Genomic DNA, 21,453 nt, shown 5'->3' with positions numbered 1-21,453 from the left:
GATTGTGCGACTAACATTGCTGAGGACAGTAAAAAGTGCTTGCACCAGGCCACTACTGCACATTTCATAGGGAGAAATTGTGTTCTCATCCTTAAGAACGACAATCAAATTTTCAAGAGCTGTTTTCATGAGGTCTCTCCAAGTGTTTTCACCCTCAGTACACTGCAGGAAACAAGAAGCAAAATCTACATCAATATATGGATGCAATTTAGCTCCACAAATCAACAACAATGATCAAGTATGTGAGACACCACTGGCATGGGCAGGCTGAGTTTTGAGCATCACTATACCTGTCTGTTAGTATGCAGCTCCCAAGCAGACTCTAGCTGTGTGGCGATGTTTCTCAGAGTGACCACCACACCTCTCGGCATACTCTCCACAGCCTTGAAGTGATCATCATACAGATCTCTGGCCATGGTTTTCACCTAAACACAAAGGCAAATGGAGAAAGTTGTGTAAGGTCAGGTAATGTATATGGTTGGCCAACTGTGTAGTCAAATCTACCTGTGAAGGATTATCAACGCTAAAAATGTATTATGACAGGCTGTCAAAGCTTAAACAGTGGTGAAAGTTGTTGCTTATAGCATTTGCCTGTTCCCCCTAAAATGTATGTTTATTCACCTTCTGTTTTGTTTTCTCCAGTTTGGATTTGAGCTTTCTTCCTCGTTTACCAGTCCAGCCAGTAACAAACTCAGACCCTGTGAAAAATAAAGGCCATGACAAAGGCTTGAGTAAGAGACGGACAGAGAAAGTCATCAATTTAAATATTTGCTTGTAAACAAATACTAAATCTCATAATTTACCCCAAACCTACCTAGAGATGTTTCTGCAGTGAACGAGTGCTTAGTGCCTCGGTTTGACTCGAACACAAAGCCTGGCAGGTCCTCTTTGAGGATGGTGGCCTGCTGGCCATCTGAGTTGTGGATGGCGATTTCGCTCTCTTTTAGGCAGGTGAGAGACCAGTTGCCCACAGTAAGCTTGGTGGGACCCTGTGTAGACAGAATGGGCTGGCTGGCGGTCACTAGTTTGACTTGACTCCTGGCACGCTGCAGCTTTTCCAAAAACTCACTTCTACTTTCTAAGGGAGAGATGGAAAGAAACTATCAGCTACTACGGCTCATTTTGCTGTAGTATTTTAGTGTTGCCAAAAATGAGCGATGTTTTTAGTAAGTTCATCAACCTGTTTGCAGGGGGCCTACCTGAGCTGTCAGATCCACCCTCTGGGCTACCACTGGAATACATTGTGGCCAGTTTACCGTCCAGGATGAAGCGGAACCAACCATTGCTACCATTTGAGAGCTCCAATGCGGCTGCATCACTCCAGATATAAAGGCAGTCCCTGCCTCTAATGATGGACCAGTCTCTCCAGTGATAGGGCTTCCCCTGCTGAATCTCTTTGGCATCCTCTTGTGGTTCATCATCCTGAATACAGATACAGATTGAGCAATCAACCTACTGGATTTATTTCTGAGCAAATCCTGAATATTTTGAAGTAGTTTAGTCCTCAATGCATACTTTTTTAAGGCCCAACAAAACAAATAAATATTGTATGATAACAATGGCTCATTTCAGTCTGACCTTCTCAGGTTTGGCCTCTTCCTCATTTTCATCATCTGACATGGGCCCTGCCAAAGTGGACACCTTATTAATGACACCCAGTCTGGCCAGCTGGTCTAAGAACACGTCACCTCCCTTATCCACCAAATCCCTAATAATCTGCAGTGCCAGGAGGTGCCCGTCATCATCATCCTGTGAAAGTAGAGATGCCAATGAGAATTAAATTTCACATTAGAAAGTCATAAGTCTACTTTAGCATATGGCAAAAATCATAATCACCATTATTTTGGTCAATCTTGAGATCACGATTATTTAACACGATTACCCATTGACTTTGGAAACATCATGCATTTATTTTAACTTGTCTTTTTAACAGTGGATTTCCTTGTACTTGAAATGTAAACTGCACTGGATAGTGGAGGAGGCTATTGTCATATGATCATTATTTTATGTTACCTATGGTAGTCAAATAAAGTAAAGCCTCCATCGCCATCATTTACAGCAGGGGTGCTCACACTTCTATGGAATGAGATCTACTTTTTCATCATGTTATTGCAGCAAGACCTACCATGTACAATAAAGGCTATACATTATCACAATACCAAAATTTCAATAGTCGGTAGAGAAATTTGACGATTCTCAACACCAGCTTCAAAACCACAACAAATAATAACACTAACTAATATGTTAATTATGGAAGAAAGGTTTCGAGTTTTTAAGTGATTATTCAAGACTAGTAAAAAGTAATAAAATAACAAAAAAAACTGCAATGAATAGAAATAGATTAAAAATAATAGAACAAAAAAATACAAATTAAGAAAATTCTTTACTTTTTAAAGCTACTAAAGTTACCCAGTAAAGAGCAGTGAGAGTTTTCTTGTTATGGTTGTTTGATTATAATGACACACTTGACAGCATCAGGTCTATTAGCTTACATTTATACTTACGAGTCCGACACTTTAATACAAATCTGCTTTTTTTCTCAGCTGTTTACATTCACTTTAGACATCACTCTCTGTGTTTACATGAATACCTCACCAAGATGGGTATTTGAGGAATTTTGATATATATTTGACTGTTCAGGTGCACATTAGCGCAAGCATTTTTGGAACACGCACGCATGTTAAGCGCACACACGCCACCTGTTAATCAAACTGGGCACAGCTTATGTGCTCTGGAATACTGTCAACAGCAGAATAAGAATATGAACTTTCTAATAAATGACAGAGGCCTAAGCTATCACAAAACTGTCTGGTTTGGTTCAGCAACGAAATCAGACATCAGAAGACTACAAAGGACAGTTCGGACTGCTGAGAGGATTATTGGTTGCCCCCTGCCCCCCCTTCAAGAACTATACACTTCCAGAGTGAGGAAAAAGGCTGGACAAATCACTCTGGACCCCACTCACCCTGCCCACTACCTTTTTGAACTGTTGCCTTCTGGCCGGCGCTTCAGAACTCTGAGCAACAGAACCGTCAGGCACAGGAACAGTTTTTTCCCTCAGGCTATCCATCTCATGAACAGTTAAACTGCCCCATTAGCAATAACTATGTGCAATACACAGTGTAGTCTTTTTTATATTTATCCAACACATCCAACCTCTTCTGCCATTTCATTCCTCTGAGAGAGAGAGAGAAAAAAAAAAAAAAAAACCTTCGCACTGTACATAACAGATTTGTATTTACACTGTACATAACAGATTGTATTAGATTCGCACTACCCATATGTATGTATGTGTGTGTCTGTACGTACGTATGCGTATAATTATTTTTTTATTATTATCTATGTCTTGCTGCTGTTTTTGTATTCTTTTTGTATTGTTGTACACTGGAAGCTCCTGTCACCAAGACAAACTCCTTGTATGCGTAAGCATACTTGGCTATAATCAGAATCAGCTTTATTGCCGGTTATTTTTTCATTATTGATGTTTTAATCCATCTGCTTGTCCGGTCGGGCAAGTAAAACTCTCTTTCACTTGCCCCTTCAAAAATCCACTTGTCCCGGACAAGCGTTAATGTCGAGCCCTGATTAAATATTGTATTCAACACTCTCAGATAACAATTTTTTCTTCTGGAGTATAGCTCCTAAAGTAAATGTACATTGTCTTAAAGGAGTTTTAGATATTAATTTGGAAAACAAGCCAAAAAAAGACTAATCAAAAACATATTTTGTTCCATTGTATAATGGGCTAAGACTACACTCTCTCACCTTTATGTTCACTTCGATCCATCTTTAACTCACAAAAAACAAACTTTTTTTTTCCTCCCCCATTTGGAATGCCCAATTCCCAATGCGCTGTAAGTCCTCGTGTTGGCGTGGTGGCTCACCTCAATCCGGGTGGTGGAGGACGAATCTCAGTTGCCTCCACGTCTGAGACCGTCAATCCGTGCATCTTATCACGTGGCTTGTTGAGCCCGTTAACTAGGAGACCTAGCGCGTGTGGAGGCTTCTCGCTATTCTCCGCGGCATCCACACACAACACACCACGTGCCCCACAGAGAGCGAGAACCACATAATAGCGACCACGAAGAGGTTAACCCATGTGACTCTACCCACCGGGCCAATTTGTTGCTTCGGAAGCCTTACTGGAGTCACTCAGCACGCCCTGGATTCGAACTTGTAACTCCAGGTGTGGTAGTCAGCATCTTTACTTGCTGAGCTACCCAGGCCCCCAAACTTTCTTTTCTTAATAGAGCTGCATATCGCCGATTTTCTTCATGATAAGATACACAGTGAACGTGACATATTATGATTCACTACGTTATAATCTAGCTGCAGCAATCACGTGCGAGTGACGAGCGTCCCTGCACCAGAGTGTGCATCAGCCAGGAGAAGATTCAATCTCTTTCCCGGTCACTTCAAGCAACTCATGCTGGTGACCGCACAGAGAAATGCCAGTTTCTGAATTTATTTTCATAACCCTCTTCCTTATTATTTAATCTTTAATAAAGGATCCTTTAAAGATATAACGCCGGGGAGTTTCATTACGAAACAGAATGCGGCACAATAATAGTTTTATCTCGATTATCTTGTTTTCATAATCGTTGGATGCCAAAATCCTAATTGAAAACAAAATGCGATTAATTGCCCAGCCCTACTTTAGCACTATAAAAACAGGAAGCAATCATCAAAATATAAATAAAAAAAACCCCACAAATTATCTGACCTCCTGATCCAGCACTGTTGCAGTGATCTCCACAAGAACAGTGGGCAAGTTGTGTCCAGCATCAGAGTCACACACTTCTTTTAGTAGAACTTCAGAACTGTAGTGCACCATCTTCCTGATCAGTGCTAAACTAGCTTTCCTGTAAAGGACATAAAAATTATAAATCAAACTTTGATAAAAATGGAAAGGAGTCATGTCTTGAAGACTTCTGGCTCCATAATACAAAATCATAATTTGAACTTGTTTTCTTTCGGTTTTAAATGTAGTTCAGACACTGATGGTCCTCTCAAGCCACTAACCTTATTGAAGGCAGCATGGTTTGCTGAAAGGTCTGTGCAAATACTGGGAGCAGCCTTTTCAGGTAGATAGGAGCCATCTCAGGGTCACCTTTTGGCTCACTGCCCTCTTCCTCCTCTTTATTGACATCCTTCTTTTTCTTGTCATCTCCCTTGTTAACAGGACACATCCAGTCTCCTAAAACATAAGCCATAAACAACACTTTACTTTCAAAATCCTCCAATTGTCCAATTCCATCAAATCCACTTGGAGTCACCATAATTAAATCAATGGCCAGTGACTGCATCTGTGCCTTGACTATGGCTGTCACGATTGTGAAATTTGGCAGATGATTGTCAAACAAATAATTGCGATTATGATAATTGTCTGTTTTAGTACTTTGATGATTAATTGTCTTAAGGGCTTTCACGATTAATTGTCATATAAATTGTAATTGTTTTTAAAGTGTGCTTTTTCATTTTTACATATTTAATTTCAAATATATAAATCAAATAACAAAATGGGGATAAACTATGATTACCTTTTAAGGCTTTAAAAACTTATGATTGACGAAAAATAATGTTTTAAATAAAAATATTCCTAAATACTTAAAATATGTCTCTTTTTGGTCAACATTAATTTTAGTCAATTTTACATTTACACTTGTTTTTAACTATTTGTTTTTTTTTTTTTTTATTAAATGCAAAATAAAATAATTTATATATTTTTTATATTATATTTTTATTATATTATGCAATAGTAAATATTTCTGTCCTAATTTCTTCACTTTCACGTTATTTTAATGCTCCGATTAAACACACAAGCCCTTTTTTGTCATGAAGCAAAACCTTTGAGATTTCATTTAATCATTTTATCACTCCACAGATAACACAGCATGTATGAACCAGGAACATTTGCCATTACACGATCATTTAAAGTGAAACAGGAGCGCTCTGCATTCACTATCAAAGTTTATACTGGTTCGTTTATATTTTCGTGGGAGTTTGGCACAAGCCTCTACTGACAGCGTGCACATCAGAGTGCTTCATGCGCTCTTCAGGACAGTAGCTGGGTGACCAACGCGGTGCGGCTCAGTGACGCTTAGACTCAGAGTTCAACTGAATGACACACAAACGTGCCATTCATGGCATTTAAACAGTATATTCGCAAAAATTCCCTTATTTGGGCATTAAAATGCGATTTGAATTTGAATGCCCAATAATCGCGGTTGTCTCAAATAACTGTGGTTAATCAAATAACCGTGATCAGATGGTTATTTAATAATCGCGTCAGGCCCTTTCAAAAGGAAACTTGACTGATAGGGTTACAGTGGTTAACTAAAAAAAAGAAATGTCGTGACAGAAATGAAAGCCAATGGACCCACCAGGAGATTGGAGGATTGCTACAACCTCGCTGTGTCCCCTCTCTCTAGCTTTATCCAATGGGGTTTTCCCATCTTCATCTCTCAGGTCAGGATTGGCCCCATGGCGCAATAAAGTCTGTAAGAAAAATAATCACCAACAAATAAATAGACTGAAAGTGTTATTTGTTAAAAACAAAAACAAGACTTGGTTACACATCAGAAGATTTTACCTTGGCTACTTGTGGCCTTCCAAAACAGGCAGCATAGTGCAGAGATGATGACCTCTGGCCTCTGTTGACATCAGCACCTCTATCGCACAGAAACTCCACCTGAACCAGGCCAGAACAATTTGAACTCTCACATCCATCAGAGAACATTATTCATTTGTTGTCCCTCTCAATCACACAGGCCACCACCAGACAAAGAGTGTCAACAAATCAGGTTTAACTATGTATGGCATTCATAACACTGTTACTGGTTGCTGGTCAGCCAGCAGCACAATCTTGCCTATTCAGCTGTGTAACAGATATGGCACCGTCCTGAATGCTGCTGTCCTAAATTCAGCGAGCAACCTTTCTTCATAAACATGCTGTTTGTTTGCTCTCACTGTTGGACTTTTTTCCATGAGTCACTCAGTTTGAAGGACAATTTGTGCACATAGAAACAAATTTAAAATGCCAGACATGACAAAAGAATCTCACCATCTCTTGTGTTCCAAATGCAGAGGCCCAGTTCAAGAGTGTCTGTCCTACATCATCCATGAAATTCACTTCAAAAGCTTGGAAGAACAAAAAACAAAAAAAAAAAAAAAAAAGTTACATTTTGAACTACACTAACTGTACTCAGAAAAGCAAGTTTCAAACACTTACCACCAGTGTCAATGGCGTCAATGAGAGCATCAGTGTCTTTGCTGCGTATACAGTCAATAAGCTGTCGGTGGGAGCGTTCTCCGGAGCTGTCAAGACGCCGCAGACCCGGGATACGGCCAGTGGACCCAGCTGTGGATTTGGGCAAAGCCTTACGTCCCTCGAAGAGCAGCACCAGCAGCAAATCCACCAGTCGCATGGTGTCCAGCACACAGCGCTCATCCCCCTGCAGAGCACTCTCCATAGAGTCAGGCAGCTCGGAGCGCAAAAGATCCTGAAGGACAGCAACAAAATCGTAAGGCAACACAATCAAACTTAGAAGACCTCAATTAAAACAAAAAACAATCTAATTCAATGCAACGTTGAATGTTATTACACAATGTAAAGAGTGGAAATGGACTTAAAGGAATACTGTAGTTCACCCAAAAATAAAAATCTTATGTTCACCCTCATGCCATCCCAGATGTTTTATGACTTACTTTCTTCTGCTGAACACAAAGACTTTTAGAAAAATATTTCAGCTCTGTAGGTCCTCACAATACAGGTGAATGGGTACCAAACTTTTGAAGCTCCAAAAAGCACATACATTCAGCATAAATGTAATCCATCAGATTCCAGTGGTTAAATATATTCAGAAATGATATTATAGGTGTGAGTGAGAAACAGATCAATATTTAAGTCCATTTTTACACTAAATTCTCATTCCCTGCCCACTAGGTAGCAATATGCATGATGAATGTGAATCACCAAAATCAAAAGAATGTGAAAGTGGACTTATTGATCTGTTTCTCACCCACACCAATCATATCACTTCTGAAGATATGGATTTAACCACCAGAGTCTTATGGATAACTTATATGCTACCTTTGTGCTTTTGGAGCTTCAAAATTCTGGTATCTATTCACTTGCATTGAATGGACCAACAGAGTTGAAATGTCCTTCTAAAAATCTTTGTGTTCAGCAGAAGAAAGAAAGTCATACACATCTTGGATGGCATAAGGATGAGTACATGAGAATTTTCATTTTTGGGTAAACTTTCCTTTAATGAAGATTTCTTTATTTCTTTATTTTTTTTATTTATTTAAAGAACTTACAAACTAAATAAATGATAACGAAACATTCAAATACAAACAACCTCAAACATACTACCAGCTTACTTATTATTTTGAGACCTTATAGTCATTAGTATGAAGTATCCCATAAAGCACCATTATGGAAAACTGTATTTATTAATGTATGAAAATATGGGCCCTGGGTAGCTCAGGGGGTACTGACGCAAGTTCGAATCCAGGGCGTGCTGAGTGACTCCAGCCAGGTCTCCTAAGCAACCAAATTGGCCCGGTTGCTAGGGAGGGTAGAGTCATATGGGGTAACCTCCTCGTGGTCGCTATAATGTATGGTTCTCGCTCTCGATGGGGCACATGGCGAGTTGTGCGTGGATGCCGCGGAGAATAGCGTGGGCCTCCACATGCCCTATGTCTCCACGGTAACGCGCTCAACAAGCCACGTGATAAGATGCGTGGATTGACGTCTCAGACGCGGAGGCAACTGAGATTCGTCCTCCGCCACCCAGATTAAGGCGAGTCACTACGCCACCACGAGGACTTAGAGCGCACTGGGAATTGGGCATCCAAATTGGGGAGAAAAATAAAAATAAAATATGTGTATAAAAAGACTACTTCGAAACATCCCAATCAAGACGTTGCTAGCATGGCAAATAATTAATCTTAACTCTGAATCAAGTCAATCGTGGAATTGTCATTAAACAGTGCTTCAGAAATATCTGTGTCCTCTTGAAATGACATTTTGGAACAAATAAAATAAAAACCACAGGGTTTGTGAGGAAACCCACAGTACTTGTGACATCTAGCAAATGGCAAGCACATTACTGTAAATATATATCTTACATGTGTGACTAATGGTGAACCTCTGCAGAGTGTGGACAGAAGGCTGACGATAGTTGACACTTGGTTACTGAGTTTTGAGTCTGCAGCAGATGGTGTAGCTCCACTGGAGGTTCTGCCAGGCTTGCAGGTGGAGGAGGGTCCAGATGCCGTTCCTCCTGCTGCAGCCATACGGGACAGCAGCTCTTCCGTTAGTCCATGCTTAGCAAGAGGGGCTGGGTCAACTCCACGCCGTGTGAACCGGTCGGCCAGTGAAGCGAAGCAGCGTAAAGCTCCATCAGACACCTGTTGATGGCACAAAGGCAATATTGACCATTTACTTCTATGCAAACTGTCACATTTTATCAAGGTGAATCAACTTTATGGAAAAAACACTGATAAAAAAAAACAAAAAAAAACAACAACACTAAGTTAGGTGTCACTCATGTATTACCTGGTGGTCTTCATGTTTCAGCAGACTAGAAAGGGACTCCACACATGTCTCCAGGGAAGAGTCTTGTGGCTCCATCTTACTGCAGAGACGTGAAACCACTGCCATGGCAGAGTGCAATGTGTCCTTGTGCACTAGATGACCACTGTCCCTAATGAAGCTAAGAACACAGTTCAGACCCCCTGCTTCAAATACAGCTCCAGACTCCCGTGTGCAGATCAGCTCCAGAACCTGATGACATGAGGAAAGATGTGTCCGCTGTGGTTGATGGCACTTAATATTCAAAAAGATTAAGTCTCTCAAATCTCTTAGAATTTACTTTAAAAAAAATCAGTAAATAAATAGATCTTCTATTAACTTGTATCTAACTGAAAGTCAAGGCTCCAGATATAGTAACATTTACCTTCACACACTGTTCAGCCAGATCTCTGCTGGTCCTATTGTTGAGCTCCACCACAACCAGCCGGTTACACAAGGCCTTGATGGCTCCATCCACTCCAACAATCCTGCGGGTGCATTCAGCAGATACGTCCAAGTAGTAGGTGATGGCCCTAGCTGTCACTTCCAGTACGTTATCGGGTGCACTCTCATCCAGGAAGATCTTGCACAGAGCTGGGAGAAATGTCCGTGGAGGACACCTAAAGTGGAGAGGCAGCAAAAACAAGAGAAAGGATATTTAGAGTCCATCCTGTAGTTCTGAAACTTAATGAGGAACTTGAAGACTTGTTCCAAAAAGCCAATCTTCCCATTCAATTTAACTCATTGAGGAGTATGAAATTATACAATAAAGTAGATCAACAAGAAGAGTCACATGACTCTTACATGAAATAAAATGTAACACATTCCAGTGATCCCATACTTTTTGACTAATGAATTTCCATGACTTTTCCAGTTTTTTCATTGACAAACATTTTTATCATTTATAGAGATTACACACATTCATTTCAAGTTAATGAAATGTTCAAGATGAACATACCTAGAAAAATTTAATTTCCATAACTTTTATACATTTCAATGGGCCTTATTCATGAAACATAAGCCGAACAAACTTGTGTATAAATGCATTCTTGCAAAAATGGTCATTTTGAATAGACTTTTTTTCATGATGACTAGTTCCAGTTAGCTCCATTGAGCATTGTGGTGTAATGAAACTTCTGGTTTATCTTATCAATGGCAGTGACCACAGGGCAGAATTATTGTTGCTTTTAATGTACAATTCATCTGAAATATTTAATATAAACAAACAACCTTACCTCAATTTCTAATGAGTTTCCTGGGATGATGAAACAAAGAAAATGGTTTTATGATATTTGGCTGAGTGAAACGCATATGTGGTTTCAAGGGGGAAGAATGCATACCTGTTTAAGCAGCAAGTCAGAGTCTGACTACTTTATTAAAGAAATACAAAAATACAACACAAACAATGGTACATGCACCCTAATAACATTAGATAATGACAGAGCTATATGCGCAAAAAAAAAAAAAAAAAAAAAGAAAAACTTACATTTGTCTATTAAGAAATGTATTTGTACATTCATGAAGATGTGCATAATAAACAATGATTAGCCTGATTTTTTCACTGGTCTCGTGACCTTTCTATTCATATAATCTCCATGCATGTTTTCAGACCAATTTTAAATTGTTGAAATAAAATAATCTTTTCACCTCAGTTTAATTATTCAGGAACCACTATTTTAAATGTCTTATACGTGGAGATAAAACCTCCCGATTTGCATGGAAGGATTGGAAAACATCCAAAACAAATTGACTGATGGCATTCCACTGACAGCCTGAACTATCAGAGTCAGATGTGACGACACATGGACATGTGAAAAAAATTTTATTAAATTTTAGTAACCATTTACACACAAATTAGTTCCACTCATGTTTCATGAATAAGGTTCAATGAATATTCCAGACCTAAAAACCAAAATGTTCCCTGATAATTCCTGGTTTTCTTTAAAAACTTGATCTATTTGCAAGATTTCAAACATAACAAATACTGGCCACATAATACATCATTCAACCCATCAAAAGACTTCAGACTTACGTTTCAAAGCAGCGATCGACGTTGTCTGACATGAGCAACAGCATGCAGAGCTGCTCCAGAGCGATGAGCTGCATGTCCCGCTCATCACCCTGTCCCATCTGCAGCCACTCCAGCAATGTGTCCGGGTCCACGTCTGCCATGACGCCCCACTACCCTATCTACCCAACACCCAGTAACAGCCCCAACTGGTGACGCATCCGCCAGCGGCAGGAGAGATTTGAAAAGGGGCAGTCACTGGTCCTCTTGTTGTCTCATCAAGTCTTCACCTTCATAGGAACAAACAAAAACAAAACTAACTAAACAGGCATGGAAAAAAGATCTGGGACTTCCCGGGCTCAGTGATGAGAACTCTGCCAGATAGCCTCAGGCCTTAATACCCCACCTTCTCCCATTTGTTAGGCTTCTCTTTGAACAGAAAAACACAACACTTAAGTAATTGAATGAAAACACATGAGTAATAATGAAATGGGTGGAGCATATGACTCCTTTGAGATGTATGTACTTGAAAGGTATTCTAATAAGAGTTAAAACAGAATATAAACATGATGAACTACTCCCTGTAATCAAAAGAACTGAAAGAAATCGCTGTTTAGCTGATTAGTAAGCTTGGCCAACAACCACTCACATGATGAATAGTTCATCAATTACTTCAATCAATTAAGCCCAGCTCACTGAAACATACTAGGCAATACAAATTTACAGTCAGTACAGTTTTTATTGTTCTGAGAAACCCACCATTACGAAAAAGAGCAGCACTACTTTCCTTTGGTAGAAAAGACAGGCAAAGCTGAGCCAAGCATGAAGGTAATTTAATTTATGTGAAATAGCACAAGTCTGTCCTTCATTATAGTCCTGGTGGCTATAAACAGGCTTGAGATAGATCCACCATCTTCTTAGAGACTAACAACAGAGAGATCCACTTATCAACAGATTAAGTGACTAACATGACTCAGGAAGAATGTCCAGTTGAACTTGACATCAATTGAAAAACAGGGTCTAATTAATTGATCTAATTCACATATTAACTGGAAGAAAATATACCAAGTTCAACAGTCACCTGATGGTGATGAGATTAGAAATGTATTTTGCAACACTTGCCTTTATCATAATTTTTATTCAGGACGTCATCCATGCTGACATCTAGATTGCTCTTTCTGGTTTTGTAACTGGGTTTTGAAGGCATCATGCATTGAGAAATCAAATTTTCCTTGATCTTTTGACATATACATAGTGCTATAAAAACATACTGTAAGTTTTAGAACTCAAAATGTATTCGTTAGTCCAAAAAAAGGCTTTATTGAAACAATATTCCTAAATGACTCGTTTTCTACTTCCTTGTCTCTATTACGTAATAGAGATGAATACATCAGCACAAGTCTGCCTCTGTATAAACAGGTCAACGCCTACATCATCGCCTCTTTGGCCCGCCCACAGGTTTGCGGTGATAAGAGTCGGCACAGCAGGGAGAAACACAGGGATTATTGGAGCAACAAGAAGTTCAAGATGCCGGCAAAGTTTACAAAATGTTGTGCAGTGCCAGGTTGTGGAAAAACAGACTCTTTGCATTTGATTCCTAATGATCCTAACATTAGGAAAGAGTGGCTGAAATGTATTTTTAATGAAGTCCCGGATCGCATTAGAAAGACAGTGTTTGTTTGTTCACTTCATTTTACTGTGGATTCTTTTTCAAACAAGACACAGTTCGACACAGGATTTGCAGAAAGACATGATCAGTGCCAACTATACTGGACCCGACAGTAATGTCGCAACAGACAAGTGCGAGTATCCATGTTAAATGTATTGCTTCATTTTATGGTTGAAACAATTATTCGATGTTATCGACAACAAAAAATGTTAAGACAATTTTTCGTTGTCGAATAGTCGTTTGATGTCATTTAACGTAACGTGAGATCACATCAAACTCTAATGATGGCGCGCGAGAGCAGCACTGCAGTTGCGCCTGACCTGAGGAGAGGAAGAAAACACAGCTCACAGTCCAGACACACTCTAAACTTTCCAGACAGCTTCAGGTGATGTAGATCGCAAAGTATGAGGGAATTATAATCCAAAAATACAAAATAAGTAAATACAGAAGCACTCTCATTATGGAGCAAGTGGAGCTGGAGCAACACTTGCGTGTCGAGCATCTTTAAAGGAAACACCCCGGTTCATCTTTAATGCAGTTATATTTAATGCGTTATAGCTTTATTAAAGTTCAAATAAGGAAGCAGGTCATGTAAATAACTCTGAAACTGGCATTTCACTGTGCAGTCAGCACCTCTTCTGAGTTGCACGAAGTGTCCCGATCTAAGGGGGAGAGATTGAAACTTCACCCGGCTGAAGCACCCTCTATCACGGGGACGCTAGTCCATCCAGCGCGCACGCTTAATGCAGCTAGATTATAACGTGATGGCTCGCGACTTATTGAATCATAATATATGTGCCACAGTGCGTTTCTTTTTGTGAAGAAAATTGGTAATACACAGCTTTATTAATAAGAGAGAGTTTGTTTTTTAGAGTTAAAGATGGATTGAAGTGAACAGAAAGGTCAGAGAGGGTAGTCTACACCCCATTATGCACTGCAACAAAATAATTTTTTGTTTTGGCTAGTTTTCCAATATAAATATCTAAAACTCCTTTAAAACAACGTACATTTTCTTTAGCAGAAAGAAACCATCTGAACTTTTCAAAACAATTCCACACTAGAAATGTCCGATTCTTGAATGAATCATTCTTTTTAACCAATTCTCAGCAAGTAACCGGTCGAGCCGGTTCATAACATCGAACTGAATCGAACTCTAGTTCCGGGATGATAATGCAAGATGCACAGCTGAAGTAAATGTACTGGCACGTCAACTGTACGACTCAAAAATAACCGAATGAGCCAGACCCACTGACTGTTGAAGTTTGCCATGGATTACCGAGGACTTGCTATGTGTTGAGATGTTAATGGCAGTAGCCGAATAAAACATTGAGAAATCTACAGATGTTTGTTTTTGTGCTAGTTTTGAATTATTTACAAATATTTGCAAATGAAGGTCTTGAGGCAATTCTACTCAATTATGTTACTAATACATCCAGGCAGGCGGCTCTTACACGTTACTAGACCAGTTATTGAACCAAAGAACCCATTCGAAATGAAAGAATCAAACCTACACGTTGAATCGAAAGTCAGCTCTTCGGTCGTGTCCGACTCAAAAAGAACCAGTCCACGAACTGTCGAAGTTTGTTGAGGATTACCAAGGAGTCTGATGAGTAAGCTGCTGATCCTATGAGCATGCGTGTACCAAGGACATGAACAAGCCTGTGGCGAACTGTAAGTTTCTTTAATGACAACCATAACTCACTGGAAATATTCGTATGACTAGTTTTATTAAATAAAATTTAAGACACGTAGAACATATATGCGTTTGTGCACAGTGTCTGTATTGGGTGCTTTAGGTGCAAAACTTTAATTTAGGAAAATTATCTGAGATGTAATCAATATCAGTTGTATTCGACACAGGATCACAGAATGAAACACTGATGACAATAAATGCCATTATTAGTATAACTTAACTGAATAAAAGGTAATAATCAGCAATGTGCATTCACATATGGCTCTATTTAAATGTTTGTGTGGAAACCATGACTCCAGGATGTTAGAATTACGTGCTAGAGACGTCATTACATGATGTCGTTTTTTGAACCGGTTCATGGAAACGAACTGTCCGAAATTAATCGGAAATTAATCAGACTTCCATCACTATTCCACACATATACAGGTGGGGGCGTTGACACTTATTTCATATGCAAAGATGTTACCCAATCATAGCAGTGGGCATTTACATTAAAGTCTTAAAGGGGACACGACCCAAAAATTTTTGCATTTTAATCAGAGGGCTAAAAACAGGATAGAAAATGTACAATTATTTCTAAATTATGAATATTTTTGAAGAAAAAATCTTACTAACATTATGAGTGGACCTCAGTGAACATTATAAAAAAATTAATAAAAAAACAAAAACAATGCATGACACCTTTAATAGTAACACAGGACCATTGTGAACCAAACAATGCTTTTAATATACTAAACTTCTGAATCCAAACCAAGTTCTGTAAGAGTAAGAGCTGTTGGCTCATGGGGACCAAGGTTCGAATCCTGCCTTGGTCATATCCTGATCCCATTCCCCATCACTCTTCACATCTTTCCTGTTGGCCTCTACTATCCTGTAAATGAAGGCTAAAATAGCCCCAAAATATAATAGAAAAAATAATAACAATAATGAAAAAAAATCAGATGCGAGTTATCTGTTTATTTATAATTTAACACAACAATAGAAAACAACTATTTTCATATTAAGGTTTTGTTAGTTTGTTAAGGTCACTAATACATTGAACTAATTCTCATTATGCACGCTACTTTAATAATCTGACCTGAACCATCACAAGGAGGAATACACACTGGTTTCCCCACGTCTCAAATTCTGGAGATCAAAGCAGATTATTTCATTCAAGATTTATATATATATATATATATATATATATATATCGCTTTACAGATTCTTTACACAGTCTGGTGTTGTTCTTACAGCACTGAGATCAACTTTACCATGTGAGTCACAATCCACACAGATTTAAATAATCAAACACTTGTGTCTTTTGGGGGCACGCAGGAAAGTAAACGGACAGCTTAATTCAAGGGCTAATAAGGCTCGGCGTTTCCTGGCATTTGATCTTTCATGGCCAAACACGCGTTTAATGATGTTTTTGGGCTTTTTGCCATGGCAGCTGACTAACGTGTAATTGCATGAGTCAAAAAAACAAAAACAAACAACAACTTGGTTTCAACCGATGTCATCATGACACCAGCCTGACATCCCCATAAAAGTTCACCTACCCATTGAAAACTGACAGCACATATAAACGCTTTGTCAAACAGTCTGATAAAACATCTAGTTGCATGATTAACTTCATGTATGGCCATCTAACATGATCCTGAGAGCCAAGCAGAACAAACATTTAATCGCTGTCCCAATTAAACACACAAAACCATCTGGACATCAATATAGATCGTTATCAAACTCCAGAAGTGTGAATAAGGGTTCAAACAGGCCTAGCTAAGCGTAGAAATAAGAGATATTTTCACGTTCAATCCTCTAGTTCTGATGGTCTCTGAGAGCTTATGTTGGCTTGCTCGCCATGCCAGAGTCCAAATAAGTTGTATTTTTTTTTTTTTTTTACATTAAAAGTCGTCGTTTTCACCACGTTTCCTTAGTAAATTAATAAAAAGGCCAAAAAGATTAGCGACAGTGAAAGTGAGGTTTCGTTAGCTGGGATTAGCTAAACCGCGTCCTGCTAGCTTCACTTCGACAGACCTCATTAACTCAAAACCATCTTTTACTTAATAAATAACAGACATATACACACATATATGTTTCCATCCACAAACACGACCCATCCGAAAATACCTTTAGGGTAAAAGCAAACCACTGTACAGTAAGAGTAATGCGGCCTTGTGTTTACCAGCAAATCCACGATCTGAAGTTGAGTGAAAGCCCGAGGCCTAAGCTCGACTGTCAGGAAGAGATACAAACACTTACCGCTAATCGCCAAACGACGAGAAGAGAGAAAAAAACACTCAAAGGTGGACGAAATTCGGCTCTGGATGAAGTTGTGTCAGACGGTAAGAGAGGGATATTGCTTCATTCCCCACTTTTGTTGTTTGTAAGGTAGAGGTCAAAGTGAACGTGAAGGCGACGGGTGAAATATTGAGTGAAATGGAGAGCCGTCGAGAGAACTAGTCGAGGCTCCGCATATCACGAGGCTCTGCAACCGCGGTCGGTCAGGAATATGCAGTGCAGCGGCTGAGCGACAGGGGGGGCTAAATTACAGTCAATGAGGACGCACAAACAGATAGCAAGTCATTCACTTGGATTGCACAATTGCAAAATGTCAGTTGTGACATTGAAATTAACTCATCTTAAAACAGGTCAAGATTTTAGTCGGTTAGTGTGGTCCTGAGGCTTCAAAAGCAATAGCACTGCATTATGCATTTCCCCCAACGATTCTAATTGAACAGATGAATCCAAATTAGGACATACTATGCACAGGGCTAAAAAAAAAAAAAAAAAAAAAAAATAGCAGTATTTCTCCATCCAGTAAGTTTTCTCTGAATATTAACAAGTCTCACTGCTGATTTAGACAAAAGTACACAAACTGCAACTCTTGAAGCAAAACTATATTTTATTCTTCCAATATATTGAGAAAATAAATGTTAATGTTGCCTTAAATTTCAATCTGTACATATTACAACATACAAAAAATATGGTGCATTTACAAATGCAGTATGTAATCATCACTGCTTCTAGCAGAAACAGCACCTTAAGTCTATAGTTACTGAACCAGCCCCACCTCCCCATGGTCCAATATTTGTAGAATCTTATGCATTTGCATTGTAAACTTGTTTGTAGTGCTGTTATAGTAGTAAATATCTTTGCTCTGCTTACGCCTTCATCTACTAATTACTTAAGGTTAGATCTATTACACTTGCTTAGACCGTCTGCTTTCTAACCTTTAGAAATGCAAAGTGGATAAGTCTTGTGAGAAACAAAGTGATAACAGATACATCTCCATGCATAATTAGAATAATAATACTATTGAACGTGTACCATAGTTGCTTTAAAAGTATCATTTGGTGATCATAAATACATTTTCAACAAGCATAGCTATCTCTTCGGAATTTAAAATATTTGAAATTGGGAAAGATAATGAAAAGAAGAAAAATTCAGCAGATGACCGTGTTTGAAAATTCTCAGTGGTGCAGTTGGTATTGCACAAGGTTTGGCTGCAGCATGTCAGTGAAAAATTATTCATTTGCATTCTATTTACAGACACAATGACAATGATATTTGTCACAAAAACCATGCTATGTATTATTGAGTTAGAGAAAATCATTACATGTTTAGAGTTGTGACGAGTTAATCATTAAAACTGAAAAGTTGATATATATGGAAATCATAAAATTCACTCCCTTTGTTGAGCTATCTTTGCCATGAGACAGAGGGTTAAAAACGCATTTCCCCTGACCTTCTCGAGTAAATATGTATTACATTCCTCATAGAGGTTAATACAGAACTTAAATTGAAATGTACACTACAATTATTAGATGAGAAAAATTATACCCTCATTTAGCTTTAAAACCATGAAAAATTAAAACAACACCTTGTCATTTACTCAAAATAGTAATTCAAATCATAATAGTTGTATCATTTACAGTCAGGAGACTGCATATGCTGCGTTTGAAATGGACGCTGGATTCACAGGAAATTGATCTTCAGTTGGATGCTGGGTGTGCTTTTACTAATGACCCGGGCTGCTGGTGTCTTAGTGTTCACACTCTCCTGGTTCCCCTTGACGGCTGCCTCCAGTCGGGCTTTCATGTGTGGAGCGGAGGCCATCAGTGATTTGAAGACAGCCGAGTGTTGGGGGCCAATGCGCATGAGGTCTCTTAAGGCTGATTCATGCAGTGAGCGAGAGGCTGCAGGAGCAGATGCCAAAGCATTCTCATCCAGCAGCAGAGAGATGAGGATAGGCAATAGCATAGCCACCAGCTGTGGACCTGCATAGATAAAAAACATAGATTTAATCTGTGATATAGCTAACATATTCCTTTAAATGATGAGATTGTTCAGTTTCTGTTCTGTCTTGCTCTGATTTATGCAGTCCTTTAATACTGTAATACTCTACAACTACTATAATAAGATGATTCAATTAAGGGCACTTTTAACTAACAATGGTACATGAAATTTGAAAAATGAAACTTCTTGAAACAATGTCTTCGTTAAACATTTACTTCATGTTTTTTAGTTTTTGGAGATATAGGTTGATAAGCCTTGAACTTGATAACACAGCAAATTTACTAGAAGTAAATTAATTTTGTATTTAGAAATGACATTTTAAATAATAAACATTTTGGTAATGACCCCTAAAACTGTTACGCTCTCATTTCTATTAAGAAGAAATTCTCTTGAAAAAAACTCATCTGTTCTCTAAAATGCTTGTCATAATACTAATGACAGCAGAAATTGCACAAATATATACCAAATTAACTGAATATGATTTTTAAGCTCTTGAGTTAAAGTGAAAAGTTTAACTTACCTGATTTAACACTTAAACTACCTCTAAATTTACTTTAATTTGTGTAGGAAACAAGCGCATAATAAATACATTTTGGCAAATCTTTTTATAAATGTTATAACCTTTCAATACCATGTAATTTTTTCCAATAAGTAATAGTTTAAAATGTAGTTTAAAATTAAATGGACATAAAGTTTAAATCAATTATGATTCATAATATAATTAAATTATAATCAATCTTTTAAAACTACAATTACAATTTTTATTTCAAATCATCCAAGGGGACAGAAAAGTTCCCCTAATTAAAGAATCACCCAGTTCATAAACATTTCCACAGTCACTTACGGTGAGTTTCGTCAGCAGCAAACACTAGTGCTTCCAGGGCTAGGACTGCGTCTTGCACTGCCTGTAGCTCTGCAGGGCTCTGAGGACGACTCTTTTCAACTCCTTCCAGCTGTGACACTAGACAGCCACCCAAAGCCAGAATAAATGGCCTGGCTACTTGCGCTGGGCCTTGAAATAAAGATACTAGCAACTGATAACTCCTGCTCAGCACCTATTGGAGACATTATTATATGGTATAGAAAAGAAGAAAATGTTAAAAATATTAAAAAGTATTTCCTTTAGGAATTTTAAGCAAACTTAAGCAAAGCTCCCTATTTAAGCAGTAAGATGCAGAAATGTTGTTTAAAATATTTAGTCAGTTTAGCTTTATATTGAATCAGATCTCTGATTTGGGTCCCTTGACTCACCAAAGGGTCCTTGGACTCAAGACTGGCTCTAAATGTCTGGATGCAGCATGTCTGCAGTGGCTCTACAGTGGTGACCTCAGCACTAGCATGCAGCAGGAAGACAGTGAGGGCTGTCAACATTGTAACCTCATCCATTCCAGGCTCTGTTTTATCTGCCCATAACAATTGTGAAATCCATGAAGTTATGAAGTTATCCTTGAATTATTCAGCATCATGTGCAGCTCTGTGAAGCTCGAAGATGGGCTTGTAAGCTATTTTGTACAGTGTACGTAAAGACCAACTAAAATGGAAGGAGTGGGGTGGATGAGTGAGAGAGAATTACCTTCACACCAAAACTCCAAGAGTGTATGTAGTGCACATCGCAGCAGTTCAGTCCAGGCACCGCGACTCTTCTCGGCTCTGCTCATGGGAGAAGTAAGAACAGTGCGCAAGGCCTGCAGGATACCTGGTACCAGCTGTCCACTCTCAGCTTCAACAGAACCCTTCATCACCTCTCTCAACACTCCAAGCAGCAGATAGAGCACTGTCGGTAGCACCGACACACTGCCTACAGAGGAAGTATAAAAACTTTAGATCATTTATGAAACATAAAATAAGCCTAAGGTTAAATGTATTTAACAAGTAAACATTATACACTTCACCTTTAATTCAATCAATGGTATTAAACAAAATAATATGGGTAACCAGTATTTTATTTTTGTTACCTTTAAAGGAATGGTTCACCCAAAAATGAAAATTATCTTGTCATTTACTCATGACTTTCTTTCTTCTGCAGAACACAAATTATGATTTTTAGAAGAATATTTCAGCTCTGTAGGTCCATATAATGCAAGTAAATGGGTGCCAAAATGTTGAAGCTCCAAAAAGCACATAAAGGCATCATAAAAGTAATCCATACTCCAGTGTTTTAATCCATATCTTCAGAAGTGATATGATAGGTGCGGGTGAGAAACAGATCAATATTTAGTGCT

The 21,453-nt window shown here is 38.6% G+C and overlaps 2 protein-coding genes across 17 annotated transcripts in view; both read right to left on the bottom strand.

The window, feature by feature from the left end:
- hectd1 (HECT domain containing 1) overlaps nt 1–17,424 on the bottom strand; it is a 40,295-nt gene extending 22,871 nt beyond the window's left edge. For all 11 annotated transcript variants that reach the window (XM_051645773.1, XM_051645781.1, XM_051645774.1 and 8 more), the window contains exons 1-17: nt 17,195–17,424; nt 11,613–11,878; nt 9,966–10,200; nt 9,566–9,793; nt 9,136–9,417; nt 7,232–7,502; nt 7,064–7,140; nt 6,593–6,691; nt 6,384–6,498; nt 5,023–5,197; nt 4,724–4,862; nt 1,579–1,749; nt 1,200–1,422; nt 815–1,078; nt 622–698; nt 291–425; nt 16–162 (exon numbers count right to left, since the gene is read on the bottom strand). In XM_051645773.1, coding sequence (XP_051501733.1) covers nt 16–162; nt 291–425; nt 622–698; nt 815–1,078; nt 1,200–1,422; nt 1,579–1,749; nt 4,724–4,862; nt 5,023–5,197; nt 6,384–6,498; nt 6,593–6,691; nt 7,064–7,140; nt 7,232–7,502; nt 9,136–9,417; nt 9,566–9,793; nt 9,966–10,200; nt 11,613–11,752 — 2,778 coding nt within the window. In that variant the 5' untranslated portion in view covers nt 11,753–11,878; nt 17,195–17,424. The remainder of the gene's footprint in view (nt 1–15; nt 163–290; nt 426–621; nt 699–814; nt 1,079–1,199; nt 1,423–1,578; nt 1,750–4,723; nt 4,863–5,022; nt 5,198–6,383; nt 6,499–6,592; nt 6,692–7,063; nt 7,141–7,231; nt 7,503–9,135; nt 9,418–9,565; nt 9,794–9,965; nt 10,201–11,612; nt 11,879–17,194) is intronic.
- Nucleotides 17,425–17,819: 395 nt separating this feature from the next.
- The window catches only part of heatr5a (HEAT repeat containing 5a), a 39,388-nt gene continuing 35,754 nt past the window's right edge, over nt 17,820–21,453 (bottom strand). For 4 of the 6 annotated variants that reach the window (XM_051646430.1, XM_051646433.1, XM_051646431.1 and 1 more), the window contains 4 exons: nt 20,805–21,029; nt 20,483–20,634; nt 20,076–20,286; nt 17,820–19,212 (listed from right to left, as the gene is read on the bottom strand). In XM_051646430.1, coding sequence (XP_051502390.1) covers nt 18,911–19,212; nt 20,076–20,286; nt 20,483–20,634; nt 20,805–21,029 — 890 coding nt within the window. In that variant the 3' untranslated portion in view covers nt 17,820–18,910. Of the gene's footprint in view, nt 19,213–20,075; nt 20,287–20,482; nt 20,635–20,804; nt 21,030–21,453 lie in introns of those variants that run through there. The other 2 variants (XR_007892222.1, XR_007892223.1) reach the window with 2 other exon arrangements.

The sequence above is a fragment of the Myxocyprinus asiaticus genome, chromosome 20, assembly GCF_019703515.2.
Source record: "Myxocyprinus asiaticus isolate MX2 ecotype Aquarium Trade chromosome 20, UBuf_Myxa_2, whole genome shotgun sequence".
Lineage (NCBI taxonomy): Eukaryota > Metazoa > Chordata > Actinopteri > Cypriniformes > Catostomidae > Myxocyprinus > Myxocyprinus asiaticus.
Note: the sequence above shows the minus strand (reverse complement) of the source record. Positions and strands in the feature narration are given on the sequence as shown.